The sequence below is a fragment of the Pestalotiopsis fici genome (genome assembly GCF_000516985.1).
Source record: "Pestalotiopsis fici W106-1 unplaced genomic scaffold PFICI_Scf_2, whole genome shotgun sequence".
Classification (NCBI taxonomy): domain Eukaryota; kingdom Fungi; phylum Ascomycota; class Sordariomycetes; order Amphisphaeriales; family Sporocadaceae; genus Pestalotiopsis; species Pestalotiopsis fici.
Genome location: NW_006917092.1, coordinates 5838645 through 5855347, shown reverse-complemented (window position 1 = coordinate 5855347; position 16703 = coordinate 5838645). Strand labels below are relative to the sequence as shown.

The following is a 16703-nucleotide window of genomic DNA, read 5'->3' as shown; positions in this document are numbered from 1 at the left end:
AAGTCCCCTTCCTTTCTCCCCCGCATTGCACGCCTTCTCGGCTTGATGTGGGCGAGCGCCACGCCAACGCTCGTCGGTAATGTAACCGGTTCGTATCGTGCAACTTTGGGGTAAGAAATAGGACTAGGTAGGCACATGTTCACTGTTATGTCGAAACAGAATCGGCCTTGATTGGTGGCAATCATGTTTAAACAAGCATTCTGTCTTGGTTCCGCACAGGTAAGTAGGATCCTGGCCACTGGTTCCTAGCCTGGGGTGTGTTAATACACGGTTTAGCCCAAATACATTTCTTGCCATGGTTGCACTCGGCTGCAGGACTCTCATTTGTCAGGCCTTTGGGGATCATGCATGTGCACCAATGGACCTGGTCTTTTGATCTGCAGCGTGGCACGACATGGCACGGTGCCATGGATGGGATATAAAAGGTGCATATCGCGACGCTCTTTTGTCGTTGCTGTATGCAACCCTCTTGCGACCTCGTGGAAGCTGTGAGGCTGTGGATATAATTCTACAAGTCTCCACACTCGGGACCTCTGAAGGAATCATAGCGACCTCTAACAACGACTCGTGAAAGCCTGCAGCCATGGCGGAACCAGAAAAGGAGACTCACATCTCAGGCGAACAGACTGTCGAGCACAGTCATGACACGGGCGCCGCCGTACAACTTGCCCACGATGTCGACAACACCGCCTATTCTCCATGGACCATGACTATGTTTCGACTATACACATGTCTGATCATTGCGTACCTGTGCGGCTGTCTCAATGGCTATGATGGATCTCTGATGGGTGGCTTGAACGGAATGACCTCTTACCAAAAATACTTTCACATGTATGTGAATATGAAGTCTCGGGACTCTTTGCAGCTGTATATTGTCCCTCATTTCATGAAGCAAACTAACAGCACTATAGGACTGTGGCAGGCTCTAGTACTGGTCTTGTCTTTGCAATGTACAACATTGGATCAGTCGCTGCCGTTTTCTTCACTGGGCCTACAAATGACTATCTTGGCCGGAGAGCTGGCATGTTCGCTGGCGCGCTCATTGTAATCATTGGGACTTGCATCCAAGCGCCATCGACATCACATGCCATGTTTCTAGGCGGTCGTTTTGTAAGTTTCAGGACCTCACTTCGCAACTTTGAAGCCGCAATTCCGTTCAACTAATACAAACTCAATTATAGGTTTTGGGTTTCGGCGTCTCCTTCTGCTGTGTCAGTGCGCCTTGCTACGTCAGCGAAATGGGTATGTGATTAACTAATTCTATGAATAACCATTTTCTAACAACGAATCAAAAGCACATCCCAAGTGGCGAGGCACCATTACCGGTCTATACAACTGCACGTGGTACATTGGATCCATTGTGGCCAGCTGGGTCGTCTACAGCTGCAGCTATTTGGAACGAGCAGACGCATGGCGAATTCCGATCTGGTGCCAGATGATCACCTCGGGCATCGTGGTCGTGGGCGTCTGGTTTCTTCCCGAGTCTCCGCGCTGGCTCATGGCCCGCGACCGGTTTGACGAGGCCGCCCGGGTCCTGGCCAAGTATCACGGCGACAATGATACGTCGCACCCCATCGTGCAACTGCAGCTCAAGGAGATGAGCCAGCAGGTAAAGACCGATGCCAGTGACAAGAAGTGGTGGGACTACCACGAGCTCTGGGACTCGCACTCCGCCAGGCGCCGTCTCATTTGTGTCCTCGGCATGGCTTGCTTCGGTCAGATCTCTGGTAACAGCTTGAGCAGCTATTATATGGCGGCTATGCTCAAGTCGGCTGGTATCACCGAAGAACACCGAGTTCTTGCACTGAATGCCATCAACCCCGTCCTGTGTTTCCTCGGTGCCATCCTGGGCGCTCGCATGACTGACGTGGTGGGAAGAAGGTATGTCTGCAATATTCCTGAACCATGAATGTACGCCATGACTCATGCTAATGATGGACAGACCATTGTTGATTTATACTACTATTTTCTGTTCCGTCTGTTTCGCCATCATCACTGGGACATCCAAACTCGCAACGGACGACCCCAGCCAGGTTACCGCAGCCAACACTACCGTGGCATTTATCTTCATTTTTGGCATCGTCTTCTCGTTTGACTGGACCCCGCTGCAGAGCATGTACATTGCCGAGACGCTTCCCACTGCCACGCGAGCCAAGGGAACGGCCGTGGGCAACTTTGCCAGCAGCGCCGCCAGCACCGTGCTCCAATACGCCAGCGGACCGGCCTTTGAGGGTATTGGTTACTACTTTTACCTCGTCTTTGTCTTTTGGGATCTCATCGAGGTTGGCATCATCTATCTGTTCTTCCCCGAGACCAAGGACCGGACCTTGGAGGAGCTGGCCGAGGTCTTTGAGGCCCCCAACCCCGTCAAGAAGAGCTTGGAGAAGAGAAGCGCCGAGACTGTCTTGCGGACTCTGCATATCGAAGCTGATGAAAAGGCCTATGCGTAGGACATTGGAATCGCGTAGTGAACCGAGACAAGGATATGTTGGGAGACTAATTTAACAACTTGTTCGTGTCTTTTATTACTGATTGGTACAATGTCGCTTGAGCATTCTCAGACACCGGGTTCATCTCAAATATTCTATTCATAATCATCAAAATCCGTGGATTTAATAAGCCATCACTTCCAAGTAGATGAATGAACTGTCAGGGCTGACTCTGCGCCATTTATATCACAGCCATATGGACCTGTAGTCCACTATCGGTTTCCCACGTAACTGGCACGCCAGGTGCAACGTAGTAGATGAATCCCTCTTCCAGCTTGTGGACTTGGCCATCGGCTTTCATGATGCCCTTTCCAGAGGTGACAATCAAGACGCCCGGGCCTTCGCTTCCAGACACTTCGTCCTTCTCGCCAGCCTCGAGATCAGTCTTGAGCATGTCAAACTCGCTCAGTGCGGGCTTATAGACGACCGTCTTTCCGTGTTTGCTCTTTTCGTATTTTTGACTAGGCAGAATCACGTCGTCCTTGCTGTGCGCCTTGAAGGTCAGAGTCTCGGCAAACATGTCAATGCTGTTGCGGTCGGCCGGGGGGCAAAAGCCCGTGTTGAGGACATTGTTGGACCGGGCCATGCACTCGACAATGTCGCCCGACAGGTAGGCGTGGATGCCGTCGGCGGGGATGTAGACGGCGTCGCCGGCGTCAAAGACTAGGAAGTTCATGAGCAGCAGCGCCACCAGGTTGCCGGCGTCGTCGCGGCCGTACTGGTCCTGCAGGCGAGGGAGCAGGTCTAGAATGTACGCCGCGTCGCCGAGATCTGACCGGGGAACCTGCGCGAGCTGATCCTGGACCTTTTGTACCTCGTCGAGATCTGTCTTGAGAATGGTCCGCGTTACATTTCGCAGAGTTTCGTCGTTCCAGCTCCCCGTGTTGGCAGGCACAAAGTGTTGAAGAGGCTTCAGCTTGAACAGCGGCTCGATCTGCGTGAGCGGCTTGAACCCAGCAAACAGCTCAAACTTTGACAGTGCCACTGCTATTTCAGGCTTGTGGTTTGGGTCTGTAAAGTTTTCAGGATCCTTTTTGTGCAGCTTGGTTGCCAGTTCCTTGTTTGGATGCAGCTGCAGAGGCAGAGCCTTGGCAATGGATAGAATCTGTCAATGGGAAGTCAGTGGCATAGTTCTGACTTGGTGACACGGGGGTTCTCACCTTTGGCAGGAAGGGTAGCTGGGCGTCATAATGTTGAATGACCTTCTGTCCTAGGAGCTGCTCCTTGTTGGCATCGATCACATCCTTGAGCAGCTCGCCTGTGTCGAGTTTGCGGGCTGGGAAATCCGGATAATCACCAAACCACATTTCCGAGTAAAACTCATCGTCTTTTACGCTAAATTCAATGCCTGGAGTTTTGGCACATAGTTGAGCGGCGAGAGACTGCTTTCCCTTCTTGCCCCAGGGATAATTGTTGCAGGTACCGCTCAATTGGAAGACAGATGGCGCCATGATTTTTTTCTAGTAATGTTTGAGATATCAGTATCCTTGAATAACGGGTCTTCTGGTGGACGTGAAATTATTGTTTTCGAATGTTTTGTCGATTGTAGTGAATTTTGCTAAATTTACAAGGTAATTTAACATCGAAATTCCACATCTCGCCCTCTTCTGCTCAGTGAGTGATCATTCACGATCATTACATCGCGATGCCGTAATGACCACATGGCGTCATAGACCATTTTGGCTGGAGTAGTTGCTCCGTACAAGCCGCTGCGTGTGAGAAGAGAATTGTGGAGTTTCCCAAGGACTGAGCAGTATTTATAAGCAGAGGGTGGGCGGCGAGGATGGGGTATTATATAGACCCGTGCCTCTGCTGCATCAGAGAGTCAACTCAAGTCCTCGTCTGTTCCCAATGCGGTTCAATTCAGCCGGGGCATCATCCGCATTGGCACAGCGCTGATGTCAACTTCGTGATGCGCGTTCAGCCCCATCCGTTTCTTCTCCTTCTGACATAATTGGTAACGCGCTATGCTGAGATTCATCGGCGATAAGAACCGGAATCCTGCCCAAAAATGATCGCCCTGGGCAAGCCCCGCCCGCTGCTTTGGTACGATGAACCAAGATTGGAACATTGACCTCCCAGCAAACCAGGAATGATTTGAGGCTATCGAGTTCTAGCCCAGCTGTCAAATCTCCAGATATTACCGAAACAAGTCTCCTTGGGGCCAGGGGTAGTGAACTCAATCGTCTCGATCGTTCCAAATCGATGCATCACAGTTAACTGTGAAGGCTTTCTTGAGTTTAGCCAAGTTCCCCCTGTTGCCTATCCGGGGCACGTCATTTCCACGATGCGACCGTCGAGCTGAACGCGCTAGGGCAACTTTAGCGCACCCGTTCGGCGCATTTAGGCCTATAGATTGTCAACTGCAGTTTCCCTTTCCCACAGACATTGCTGAGCCATAGACGTCATTGTAGCATAGTAGCTGAAACAACCCACGCAAAACGACGTGGCCCATCGCAACCATGCGGATTTTCTTGGAAATCAATGATTCAGACCATGGCATGCGCGGGACGGGATGGCATTGCGTATAGCCAGTGGAGAGGACATTTCAAGTCCTCGTCGCGCTCCTCTCCGCTCTCATCTAGTCGTGATTTTGTAATTCTTCTTCATTTCCATCGATCGTGCAACGGCGACCGCTTGGCACCATGACATTCCAACCAGATAGAAGAGAGGACGAGGAGTCTAGTCTGATTCCTCCCACTTCACAGGAGCCATCGGGCACAACAATCACAGACTTTTTGCCTATCCCTGATGTCCAGCAAATAACGGATCCAGACCAAGAATCAAAGGCCAACCACCTCACCGACGAGCCCACACTCTCGCACGCACTGGCAACTGACGACCACGAGGAAAAGGGTGCTGCTCAGATGGACCATGACCATGAGGATGTTGCCGATCTCGGTTGGCACAAGAAGAAGGATGGCATGCCCGATCCTTTGGTCGGCGGGCTTGACAATGAGGAGCTGTGGCTGCTGATGAGACGTTTCAATAAGCAGATGTACCACGTCAAGGAGGTCCCGAATGCCGTTCCCGGAAATCTCGACCTCAACATCTCTGATGATGAGGAGTTCTCACCAGACAAACTGCGAGCAAACATTGAGCGACTGTACATGACGGTCATAATCGGGTTGCTGGCGACAGTCAAGCACATAGCGTGTCTTCGCTCGTGGCGTGAAACCAGGAGAACGACTGCGTTTTGCGCAGTAAGTACCAACACCACTGGCCTAGTTGCAGCGCTAACGAATTCAATCAGGCCTACACGATCGCCTGGGCTTTTGATTTCGTCGTCCCTCTCATTGTCGTTACTCTAATTACGCTCATTGTATACCCGCCGTCTAGAAGCATCTTGTTCCCGCCTGCTCCTATTGCCTTGGTCGACAATACAACCGGAGGTGTCCAGAAGCCAAAAGCTGGTGTACTTGGAAGTCATGATTCTGCCACGGGTGGTACGTATCCAAAATATTACGTGTTGCGACCCAGTTATTCTTTTCAAAGAATCTGGTTCCACGATTCCACTGGGTTGAAGAGAGCAATAAGCTAACATACTTTCATCCAGCTCCTGAAAATCACAAGGGCGAAGCAGTCGAGCAGGAAGCCAGCAACTTCTTCAATGGAATCACTTCTGTTGTCCTAACTGGCGCCACCGGAAAACACCCGCAAGGCGATCCCACCTCTGACGAGAACGAGCCTGGAGATGGGGTGCCCGATCCTTCTAGCATTGCCGTCCATGCAGCGGACGCAAAAGATGTAGCCGCTGGAGGCAAACCATCAGCTAAGCATGACAAGACCAAGGTTCCCGTGGAGAACGCCATGTGGACCAAGATGCGTCCCGTGATGCATGGTAAGTTTTTTTTAGGACCCTGGTATTGACCACAAGACTGATCAAAAGCAGGAATCGCCGATGTTTCAGACACCTGGGAGAGGTTCGGTAACGCGCTCTCGCCGACGACTCCCTTTCCCAGAGATGTTTATCGCCTCAGACTTGCAGCTCTCGTTGCGCCCCTACTTCTTGTCTCGTTCTTTGTCACGTCTTACATGTTCATGAAGGGCGTTACTTTTGGTGTTGGATTTGGTTTCTTTGGCGATCCCATCATCACTCGCGGAATCGCGCTCCTTAATCGCAAATTCCCCCACTGGCAGAAGCTATTGGAACTCCGTAACACAGTTCTCAAAGGCGTACCGACCAATGCTCAGCTCACACTCACCCTTCTCCGCATTGGCGAGGCAAACAAGGCTCCTCTCCCGCCGGCGCCACGCCTTCAGCAAGCCCCACCTGAAAAGCCAGCAGATGTCACGGATGCAGAATTGCGTGCAACAGGCGCAGAGCCCCCTCTGAATGCCACGGAAGATGAACTGAACGAAGCCATGCAACATGACCCGTCTGTGCCACATGAGACTGGAGGCGAAGACATTGACGCGGCCAAGACACCAAAGCATGGAAAGAAGGGCAGCAAGCTGCTTGGTTTCTTCAGAGGTACCGTCAAGGGGGCAGTCAAGACTTCAATGGGTGCCGACAAGGTCAGGGCCAAGGCAGGCTCTCATCATGCCAAGGACCGATTGGGAGCAGCACCTCGTCCAGACATTAGTCTCTTGTCCGGGCCTGTCAACTTCAAGGCCCGTTTTAATGGCAAGGAAGGCCACGTTTACATAACAACAAAAGCCACTATCCCGGCTGTTGCTTTCAGCACTGACAGCACAATTGAAAAGATTGGCACCGAGGACAGAGAAGATTTGCATCCATTGTGGAGCATTCCTGTCGCGGATATCAAAGAACTGAAAAAGACTGGCGGTTATGGCTGGAAAGCCAAGCTTGTTGTTGGCTGGTCTCTGCGTAGAGAGGTAGCCGACGCATTGGAAATAATAGACAGGACAGGACAAATGTGGAAGGTTACCGCATTGCCGCTGAGAGATGAGCTGTTCAACAGGCTGATTGCCATGGGAGGACAGAAGTGGGAGGCTTGGTAAGGATGTATGCTTTTAACGCAGGTTCATTGCAACAATCCATTGACTATTGTCTAGCTCCCGGCCATGGTTAGTCGGTTGAGCGACCATGTACACATATATGTATTGAATTATAACGACGAATACGATGTTTTTTTATCCTCTGACGAGTCTCACGACCCTTGAATAATGTGGAATATGGGTATACACGAATTGAGAATCATAATAAATAAATACAATAAAATACAATAAATGCACATTGCGATAACATCATCTTCGTGAGGCCATTCGTCAATCATGCAGCTCCTCAGCTTCTGCGCTAGACATGAAATACATAAATAGTGAACCAGCTATTGAATCCGGCCGGCAACAAACCGAAATCGGCAGGCAATTCGGTCTCCACTTCGGAAGCGCTTACCGACGGGCTCAACGGGACCCCCGATTGTACGTCCGATACCCGCAGACATCAAGAGTATTCCCACATATTATCTGTACATCACTTTAGAGAACCCATCACCGACCGTCGTTTTGTCATTCTACGCACACAATCTGATAGTCGACATGGCCGCCTCACTGGAATCACACTCCCAAGCCGCCTCGTACGCCCAGAGCGGCTACGGCAACCGCATGGGCTGGGGCGACCGACCAGTCCTGGTGCTGATTGATGTGTGCAAGGCGTACTGGACGCCCGGGTCGCCGCTCGACTGCAGCGCGCACGAGCCGACGACGCGGGCGCCGCAGGTGATGCGCGAGCTGCTGGCGGCGGCGCGGGCGTCGGGGTCGCCCGTGGTCTGGACCGCCGTCGAGTACACGGACCCCGAGATGCGCGACGCGGGACTGTTTTGGCTCAAGTCCAAGACGCTCAATGTGTGGAACGTCGAGGACCGCCGGGGCCTGGGCGACTGGGTCGAGGGCCTGGTGCCCGGCCGCGGCGAGCTGGTCATCAAGAAAAAGTACGCCAGTGCCTTTTTTGGCACGTCGCTCGCTACCGATCTCCGCGTCATGGGCGCTGATACCGTGGTCCTTTGCGGTGTGAGTACGAGTGGTTGTGTCAGGGCTAGTACGCTGGATGCTATGCAAAATGGGTTTAGACCAATGGTGCGTAATTCTTTTTGCTTCTTATTCAAGACTCTCTTTTCACTGACTCGAGGACGCAATAGGTGGTGGGATCTGCATGCGGTGATCGAAGTGACGAAATCCAGAATGCCAATCTTTTTGATCTCAACGCCAAGTACGCAGACGTTGTCACTGATACAGAGGCAATCGAACACCTCAAGACGGGTTGGCCAAAGTCTTGACCGCTAGCACTGGATGAATAAGAGCAAAAAATTTGATTAATTGTTAGTGGAATATCTTTGTGAAGCGGAACCGGTTGAATTCTACGTCTTTTCTTTATAAATTTACAACGATGGGCAATAGAGACCAGAACCTATTAACGACGAATTATAAATCATGATCCGTATATCACGCAATCATTAAAAACCAAATTACCTCCTCTTTCTCTATGTCATCTAGGAAACCACCTTGTTGCAAAAAGCCCGGAGCGAAGCGGCATTCATGATGTCGAGGGTGGTAATGAGTGCTCCAAACTCTTGACGAATTCAGTTCCGTATCTCCACTGCAGCCAGGGAATCAATTCCATAAACACCAAACGGTCTATCTGGATCCATGGTTTCAGAGAGCCGCAGGATCTTCATGAAACCTTGGTTGACTGCCTCAATTGCTGCTGCTAGCACATCTGACGGCTCAGCTGACTTGGACTTGACAAGCAACATGAGTGCACGTGTGGCCACGCTGCCGCGAGCATCTGCTGTACGCTCATGCATGGACTTGTCCGTCTTGTCCGTAAACAAGGCAGCCATGCGCGCATCTGTGGCTAGGAGCGAATCTGCAGGTTGTGGTGTTCTTACACCGGTAATCATGGGTGTTGCGATCGGCATGGTCCCTGGCGAGCCTTGGCTTTGTTGTAGGATGGACAAGTCAATGATCTTGAACAGCAAAGGATCATTGATGCTGTGGAATACGCACTGGTCACAGTGCTTATCTATGAAACCATCATGATCGGCGAGGAATCCAGCATCTTCAATGATTCCAAGGTTGATGGAGCAAGAGGGCAGACCTAGATGCCGACGGTAGGCAGCAAAGGAGTCCATGAAGGTATTCGCCGCCGCGTAGTTTGCTTGACCTCTGGTTCCCACAAGTCCGCTGATACTCGAAAGCATGGTGAAAAAGTCGAGATCAAGGTTCAAGTCTTCAGCAGCCCGGTGTAGGTTCCAAGTTCCTTCAATTTTGCACGCCGTCGCTTCGCGGTACTCGGTAATGTTCATGGCGTCAAAAGGGCGATCCTAAGTTGCGAGATCAGAGCTATACTTCCGAAAAATGGAAAACTCGAGGAAGGCGGCTTACTCGTAACACCATGGCACCTTGGATAATTCCAACAATAGGCATCGTTGTTTGGCCAAAGGCCAGCTTGACCTGACCTTGATCTGTTACATCCGCTGTCAGAAGGTCAATCTTCGCACCAAGCTCGTTGATGTGCTTGATCACGCGTTGCGACTTGTCATCGCTGTATCCGCTGCGCGAAATGACTGTCAGATTTGCGGCACCGACCCTGGCCAAATGGATGGCTAGAGAGCCACACAGTCCTCTAAGGCCGCCCACAATCAGGTAGCAGCCATATGCCCGCAGCCGAATGACTGGTGGAGCTCTGCGAACCTGCAGATCATGTGTTAACATGTATGGTAAAGTAAAATAGAGGTTTTTCTGAGAGTCATATTGCGTGAGGCCTACCAAGACTTTGCTGCTTGCGCTCGATTTGCACGAAAGTACAGCTTTACCAATATGCTTGCCTGCTCGTACGAATCGAATGACCGAAGATAGATCATCAAAGCCAAAGGGGTGGATAGGATTAATGGGTTTCACATGTCCGCCCTCGATGAATTTAAATAATTTTGATAAAAGCCTGGCGGAAGGATTGGCATGATGACTTTCCACTGCGTGAGCTGCGATGCCAATCTGGATGACACATATGTACTAACTGGGCAACTAGAGGTTCTGGCGTTCTCTCATACGACATGTCGACGGCCCTGAACGATATGTTTCGATCAAAAGGCTCCATGGGCAGGCTGTTTCGAGCAAGGACTGTTGCTCATAGTGTCAGTCTCACCTGCGCTCTATATAGCACTCATGCTACAAACACTTCTGCAACGTGAATTCACTGTCTTTCTTGCCTAGTTCAATCATTATACCACCATCTGCCAAGGTGCGGAACGATATTTCAAGCATATCGCCAGTGAGTGAGTTCGGAATTACGTCAACTCCGCGACCGCCAGTGGCAGTCATGATTTCTTCAGCAAAGCTTGTACTGCGGCAATCGAATATTCGGTCTTCTGTCAGACCAAAGGTTTCCTTGAGGAACTGCCGCTTTTCGATTGTGCCGACCGTAGCAAAGATCTGTACACGATTGTTAGCAGCTCTGGGGTTGACATGGTGGGCGAAACACAGGCCTCGGCGCCAGCGTATGTAGCTAGTTGAACTGCTGCGATTCCAACGCCACCTGTGGCAGAGTGAACCAAGACTCGACTTCTGGCATGGATGTTGCTGAGGTTAAAGAGGGAGTGAATTGTAGTCATGTAGACGATGGGCAGTGCACGCGCGTGGCTGTCGCATGGACTCTATTCGCCATGCATCCCCGGCCATACACGACCACCCGATCACCAATCTTCAGGTCAGAAACTTCCGGCGATATGTTCGTCACAACACCAGCAGCTTCACCGCCCAGCATTCGCTCGTCGCCTGGCACGAGTTCCATTGTCACAACCACGTCCTTGTAATTGACTCCGGCCGCATGGACCTGGACTTCGACCATTCCTTCGGCCAGTGTCTTGGGCTGCGTTGGGACCTCACTCCAATGGGCAGAATCCACACTTTCGACTTTTTCTATACCAAGACGAAACATTGAGTGCAGACGATATCGCAGCCGCGGAACCCTCGCTATCGGGATCATCCACGTCAAGAGTCATGAACTGCAAGCCTTCCTCGGCACGTATACTCCGGAACAGTCCGCTCACAGCACCTTCATATGGCCTGTTCACACCATCATACTGAGATCTTGTGGTTATCCACAAGACCTTGCAGCGCCTTTGTACCAGTTGCTTCACGAGTCCCCCCTGGCGGTCATGAGGAGTTGAGAGAATTGGGCGAAAGAGCTCCTCGGTGATCAAGACTGAGGTCAAGCTTCGCGACGCTGCGGCACTGGATGCGCTCATCGTCGAACCGAACCTACTTAGTATCCTCGGGACCTGCCGGTCGACAAGACGACGTTGAGGGCCTCAAGGCTTCCCATGGCGTCGTCCGCGAGATCGGCACCCCGGCGACAAACGAGTCGTCCGAAATTGCCATAAATAGGCTTTGGTCGTCGTATGCAACAGCCTCTCCTAATACAGATCCAGGCTTCGGTCACCACCCAGATCATGGCGCAGCAGGAGGTAACAAGACAGTGGAGGTTGAGGCCAGCAGTGCGCGCAGGAGTCAGTCGAGCTACAGCGCCGGAGAGGAAAGGCTGAATGCATACCACCCATGGGACGCGGATACTCGCAGGTAGCATCATGGCTTACACCTAAGGTAAGTAGACGTCATGTCAAATTGTCGGCCATTACATATTACCACTGTAGATGGAAAGTCATTATCAAGAGCGTGAACTCATCGCAAAAAGTACATAATGCCAACATGACGAACGTAAAGTGCCCAAATTTCCCTGTCATTGGTTTGCACCTGGTCAATAGCCAACCAGCTGGGAATTTATACTTAAGACAAGGTTGTGGCCATCCGGGGTCCTGGATGATTGTAGATTGTAGGCCTTTCTCCAAGCCGGTACGATAGGTCAGCTAGATGCGCCACTTTGGGCAAATGCAACGTCTTGGCTGGAACTTTTAATACTTTACTTAACCGAGAACCTCCTCGACTGGTGCTAGGCCTCCTTACTTGGCCATTAGGGGAGACATCCGAAGGGCCGAAATTTTCTTTGCATGGCTGACTGTAATATCACTTGTTCCAACCACAGAGGTGCATGCATCGGTAGCTTCATTAGATACATAATAATGCGCTCGTCATGTTGGTTGACGCTGGCCCCATACCGGCTGTAATGACATTCTGTTTCTATGACCTCACATCTCTCCCAGACGCGCGGGGTTTCACTCCAACCCCAATATGACCTGGTGCATGAGTACAGAACAGGCGTATCTGAAGAGGCCCAGGACCAAGATGGAGCACAAGATGCCCCATGTACGTCGTCACGATCGACCGGGTCAGGCAACCGTGCAACGGGGATATCGATATACCAAGCCAGGTCGAAATGAAGTTCCTTTTTCCAAAGCCCGGCCAGATATTCCTCGCAATTGTCTTCCCGGTATAGTGTTTCCCGGTATAATGCATGAAGGGTCATTCCGGCCAGTCCTGCCACCGCGGCCAGTTTGTCGCGGCGATAAGAGAGAGTGCGTCGGGAGTATCTGGTGACCAACTGCCGCCACACCTCGCGTGTTTTGGACATGGTTGTCGAAGCATATTGATCATAATGGGTACCCAGTAGCCATAAAAGCTTTCGATCTGGGCCGCCGTCCAACGCATTTTCTGCCTTTGCTCTCTGCTTGAGTGTCACTGTCAAGTTCTGATTCTTTAGGAAACCACCGAGCTCGGCAAAGTTGAACTCATCCGAAAGATTACGCCTGTTCCGAGAAGGCCAGAGTTGATGCCCACACTCACATATTTTACGACATAGACACTCCCAGCTCATCTCCGCCCCATTGAAACAGAGGCGTCGATTGGGGAGTATCTCTTCCTGCAGGCACCAACCTCGGCTATTCAATGAGAAATCGCCTTCTATCCATTGATTACCGCTCTTGAGCTTCTCAAAATCTGGCCGCCGTCCTGGAGTGCTAAAATCCTGCTGACCGAGGAAGCCTGATTCGCAACTTGCTGGCTCCAGTGCGGCAATGGTCAGGTGGGAGTTGAAATACGTGCGGTCCATTTCGGCCGAGGCGACAAACCACTCATTGTCATCATGTTGAAGGATGCACAGCGAATCTACCCAAAGATAAGGAATGTTCAGGCGTCTGCAAACTTTGACAGCATCTTGCACACTCTTCGGTATGCGGTCGAAAGGAATGGCAGAAAAATGTTCTTCGATATTGTCTTTGGTCGTGCGAAGAACTTTGTCCGCGTTGGGTCCCCAGCAGTAGCTCAAGCACGCATATGTCATCGGCTCAGTGGGCTCCACTAAGAAGGGATCTTTTGCTTCGTCTCCGAGGTTGACATTGACCAAACGTCTCGGCCAAAAGTCCTTGGGATTGGGCGGCTTGCAATACCCATCGTGCTCCACGCAATAGGAGAGCCACTCCGAAGCGCGAGCAAATGCAGCTGGAGTAGAAGAATTTTCGCAGACTTGAGGATATCCATGTGGACTGATCCAAACAGGCACATTAGGCTTGATACTTGGGTCACCTGTCCACAATATCAGCAAATTTAATCAGAGCAACCCCCACCCCCTTCTCTCTTTGGGGCAAAAAAAAAAAGGAAGAAAAAAAGACTAAACTTGCCCTCAGATATTATGCCATGAGATCTTTGGGGAATATCCTGCATGGCTTCTTTAAAGAATGAATCATCGAACCTGATAGACCGAGATGAACATCAGCTGAGCCTGCGAAGCTGTAGGCAGTGATCCACCTGATCTTCGCTACAGTCTATCCACAGCTACCGACCTAACCTAGTTGATACCTAGGACCCAGGAGTCAAGAGTTGAGCTCGTCTTTCAAGATTGGCACAAGGAATTTTTGGTCGCCACGAGACAAGCGTTCAGAGCAATGTAGCTTATCTGGTAAATGCACACTTGGCAGAAAGAGATGTGTGGGAAGTCTTGGCTGAGCTGGTGTGAAGCAGAAGATGTGGACGAAAGAATTTACAAAGCGTCAGAGCTGATTCTATAAAGCTGCAACGGAGAGGTGCTAGAAAGTTATCTAATACACATACGTAGTAGGCGATCTGCGGTGTGTGCTGTCTAGATCAGCGGATACAGCAGACAAGAGGGCTTCTGCACCAATCGAGAGCGTTCCTTTGCTCAAGGCCTTTCCCATTTTGGGTGCAAAGCTGGAGTTTTCTCTCTCGCTAAATATCACCAACAGCCCGGGAAACAGAGCAGGCGCATATTTTGGTACCTATGTACCTATGCAGCATTGTCACGTACCTATACAGAGCTGAACCTGTATTACGTACTATAAATGGCAAGGGCCTGCGAGCTGTCACCCGAGAGAAGTCCGATCAACCGAATAGCCTTACATGAATGATGCTTTGTAGTTATGCGCACCTATTTCGACTCACAAGCTCATCTAGGAACTTTAAGGGTAGACGTGTGGGTATCAGAGACACCGCGGACAATAGGTAGGTAAGACAAATTGATTGGCACGATATTTACAGTGAAATTATCACCAAGATTGTGTAGCATCTTCATTACCGGTCCCTTCTGCTCGTTGTCTGGACCGGACCACGTTATCTTCTATCGAGCTATCGATCAGCGACTCGCTTCTCAATCAATCGGAATGGAACATATAATACGGCAGTGACAACAATGGCCAATTCAAATCCAATGTCACCGGCTTGCTCCGCAATTGGACCTGTGAACCACACTTGGGCCATGCTAGGAATAACCAGGCCAAAGCTCAAGACGCTTGCCGCCAGAGCCGCAACACCCCAAGGGAGCTTAGAGGCCGAATTCCAAGCATCTTGGTCATAGGTGCTGTACTGACCGCGGCGAATAACGACATGCTCCGTGATCAGGACGGCGACAAACGCAGCGCTCCAGTAGCCGATCAAGGCGATAAAGTTCTCGAGGCTAGAGAAAAAGTCGAGAGCCGCCTTGATACTGACGGGGATGACAATGGCCGTGATGATGACGGAGAAGACGTAGCGCGGGACGACGACGAGCTGCGGGACCAGCATCTGGAAGTTGAGCGTGATGGAGTACATGGTGGCGGAAATGTTGCCGAGCATGGTAAAGGACAGGACGACGACGACGAATTTGCCGAAACCGCCGGCCGGAGTCAGCATCGCAGCTAGTACACCACCGACAGAGGTCGAGTCGTAGCCTTCGGCCCACTCGGGAATGTTGCCAATGGCACCACCAATGGCAGCGCCTAGGATCATCAATGGTACCGTCGGAATGATGCAGCCAGCGTATCCGTAGAGAAATAGTCGGACACTAATAGGCCATGTTAGTATCACTCGTAAATCCTTTGGAAAGGCCGTCACCTACGAAGAGAACTTGGGATTCAAGTACGTGGTAAAGTCTGAAGACAGACACGCATACGGAATCATGTACGAAGCGACAATCATTCCAAAAGAGAGAATGGCGGCAGGGGTGGCGGGCTCCGTGGCAACCTGCTCCTTGAGCTTGGAACCTCCACAGCCCGTCGTAATGACAATGGCAATGAGCGCGGGGATCCAGGCAAAGCGCTCGTACGCGTGAAGGACTTTGTATCCGCAAAACGAGATGGCGAGAGACAGCAACCCGACAATGACGATACCGACTGCTGCCGACATTGTTCCGCCCGTGACAGCAGACAAACACTGGCCGCCGACCACGCAGATGATGACGCAGAAGCCCGTCAGGGTAGCCAGGTTGAGAATGACGGGGACGGAAACGAGATATCTTCCAAAGCTGTAGCGGGCTTGAATCATCTGTCTCAAGCCAGTGTTGGGTCCGAGGATGCCGAGGTAGGAGGGAAAAGTGGCCGTCAACAAGGCAAAGAAGAGAATGACCAATGCGCAGTCGCGAACACTGAGCATGTACGCGGTCGTGCCGAGCATGCCAAACGTGATACTTGTTTCTGCATGTTAGATTCTTTCTCTTGTCTGCTGTCCAAATGTCGAGCAATGACTTACGGCAAGAGGTTGATATTCATACAGAACCAAATAGAAAAGTAGCTGCTGTAATTTGTTGATGTGCGCTCCTCGAGAGGTACGGGCATGACACCGCGAGCCTCGACGGAACTAGCAACCAGGCGATCCAAGAATCTCCATTTGCGAGCTGGCTTAGTAGAGGCCGTCTCAATGTCGACATTGTGTGTTTCAGCGTTCATCTTTTCCATGTCTGCTGGCTTGGAAGCCTGGTCCAGGTTCGATTGTGACTCGACGACCATGATGAGTGTTGCTGCGACTGTTTCTTTCAAACAATGCTGTTTCCGCGAATCTTGCACAAAACGAAACGGGCCGCTTGCACTACCA

General features: G+C 51.2%; 7 protein-coding genes across 7 annotated transcripts; 3 read left to right on the top strand and 4 right to left on the bottom strand.

Annotated features, from left to right (window-relative positions):
• Positions 1 to 583: 583 nt before the first annotated feature.
• Positions 584 to 2450, top strand: PFICI_03946 (uncharacterized protein; the record flags this gene model as incomplete). The annotated part of the gene is made up of 5 exons (XM_007832527.1): positions 584 to 831; positions 912 to 1110; positions 1182 to 1242; positions 1296 to 1881; positions 1943 to 2450. 5 exons carry the CDS (start codon positions 584 to 586, stop codon positions 2448 to 2450), a joined length of 1602 nt encoding a protein of 533 aa, XP_007830718.1.
• A 220-nt stretch (positions 2451 to 2670) lies between these two features.
• On the bottom strand, positions 2671 to 3940 carry PFICI_03945 (uncharacterized protein; the record flags this gene model as incomplete). Its single annotated transcript, XM_007832526.1, has 2 exons — positions 2671 to 3594; positions 3650 to 3940. 2 exons carry the CDS (start codon positions 3938 to 3940, stop codon positions 2671 to 2673), a joined length of 1215 nt encoding a protein of 404 aa, XP_007830717.1.
• Positions 3941 to 5134: 1194 nt separating this feature from the next.
• Positions 5135 to 7454, top strand: PFICI_03944 (uncharacterized protein; the record flags this gene model as incomplete). The annotated part of the gene is made up of 4 exons (XM_007832525.1): positions 5135 to 5692; positions 5743 to 5935; positions 6046 to 6330; positions 6382 to 7454. 4 exons carry the CDS (start codon positions 5135 to 5137, stop codon positions 7452 to 7454), a joined length of 2109 nt encoding a protein of 702 aa, XP_007830716.1.
• Positions 7455 to 7991: 537 nt separating this feature from the next.
• PFICI_03943 (uncharacterized protein) lies at positions 7992 to 8728 on the top strand (the record flags this gene model as incomplete). The annotated part of the gene is made up of 2 exons (XM_007832524.1): positions 7992 to 8528; positions 8591 to 8728. 2 exons carry the CDS (start codon positions 7992 to 7994, stop codon positions 8726 to 8728), a joined length of 675 nt encoding a protein of 224 aa, XP_007830715.1.
• A 303-nt stretch (positions 8729 to 9031) lies between these two features.
• Positions 9032 to 11388, bottom strand: PFICI_03942 (uncharacterized protein; the record flags this gene model as incomplete). Its single annotated transcript, XM_007832523.1, has 7 exons — positions 9032 to 9775; positions 9837 to 10145; positions 10221 to 10416; positions 10502 to 10571; positions 10628 to 10883; positions 10931 to 11090; positions 11132 to 11388. 7 exons carry the CDS (start codon positions 11386 to 11388, stop codon positions 9032 to 9034), a joined length of 1992 nt encoding a protein of 663 aa, XP_007830714.1.
• A 1085-nt stretch (positions 11389 to 12473) lies between these two features.
• Positions 12474 to 14557, bottom strand: PFICI_03941 (uncharacterized protein; the record flags this gene model as incomplete). The annotated part of the gene is made up of 4 exons (XM_007832522.1): positions 12474 to 12510; positions 12566 to 13928; positions 14095 to 14132; positions 14454 to 14557. The coding sequence occupies 4 exons, from the start codon at positions 14555 to 14557 to the stop codon at positions 12474 to 12476; spliced, it is 1542 nt and encodes a 513-aa protein (XP_007830713.1).
• Positions 14558 to 14984: 427 nt separating this feature from the next.
• On the bottom strand, positions 14985 to 16618 carry PFICI_03940 (uncharacterized protein; the record flags this gene model as incomplete). Its single annotated transcript, XM_007832521.1, has 3 exons — positions 14985 to 15678; positions 15733 to 16299; positions 16362 to 16618. 3 exons carry the CDS (start codon positions 16616 to 16618, stop codon positions 14985 to 14987), a joined length of 1518 nt encoding a protein of 505 aa, XP_007830712.1.
• Positions 16619 to 16703: the final 85 nt, after the last annotated feature.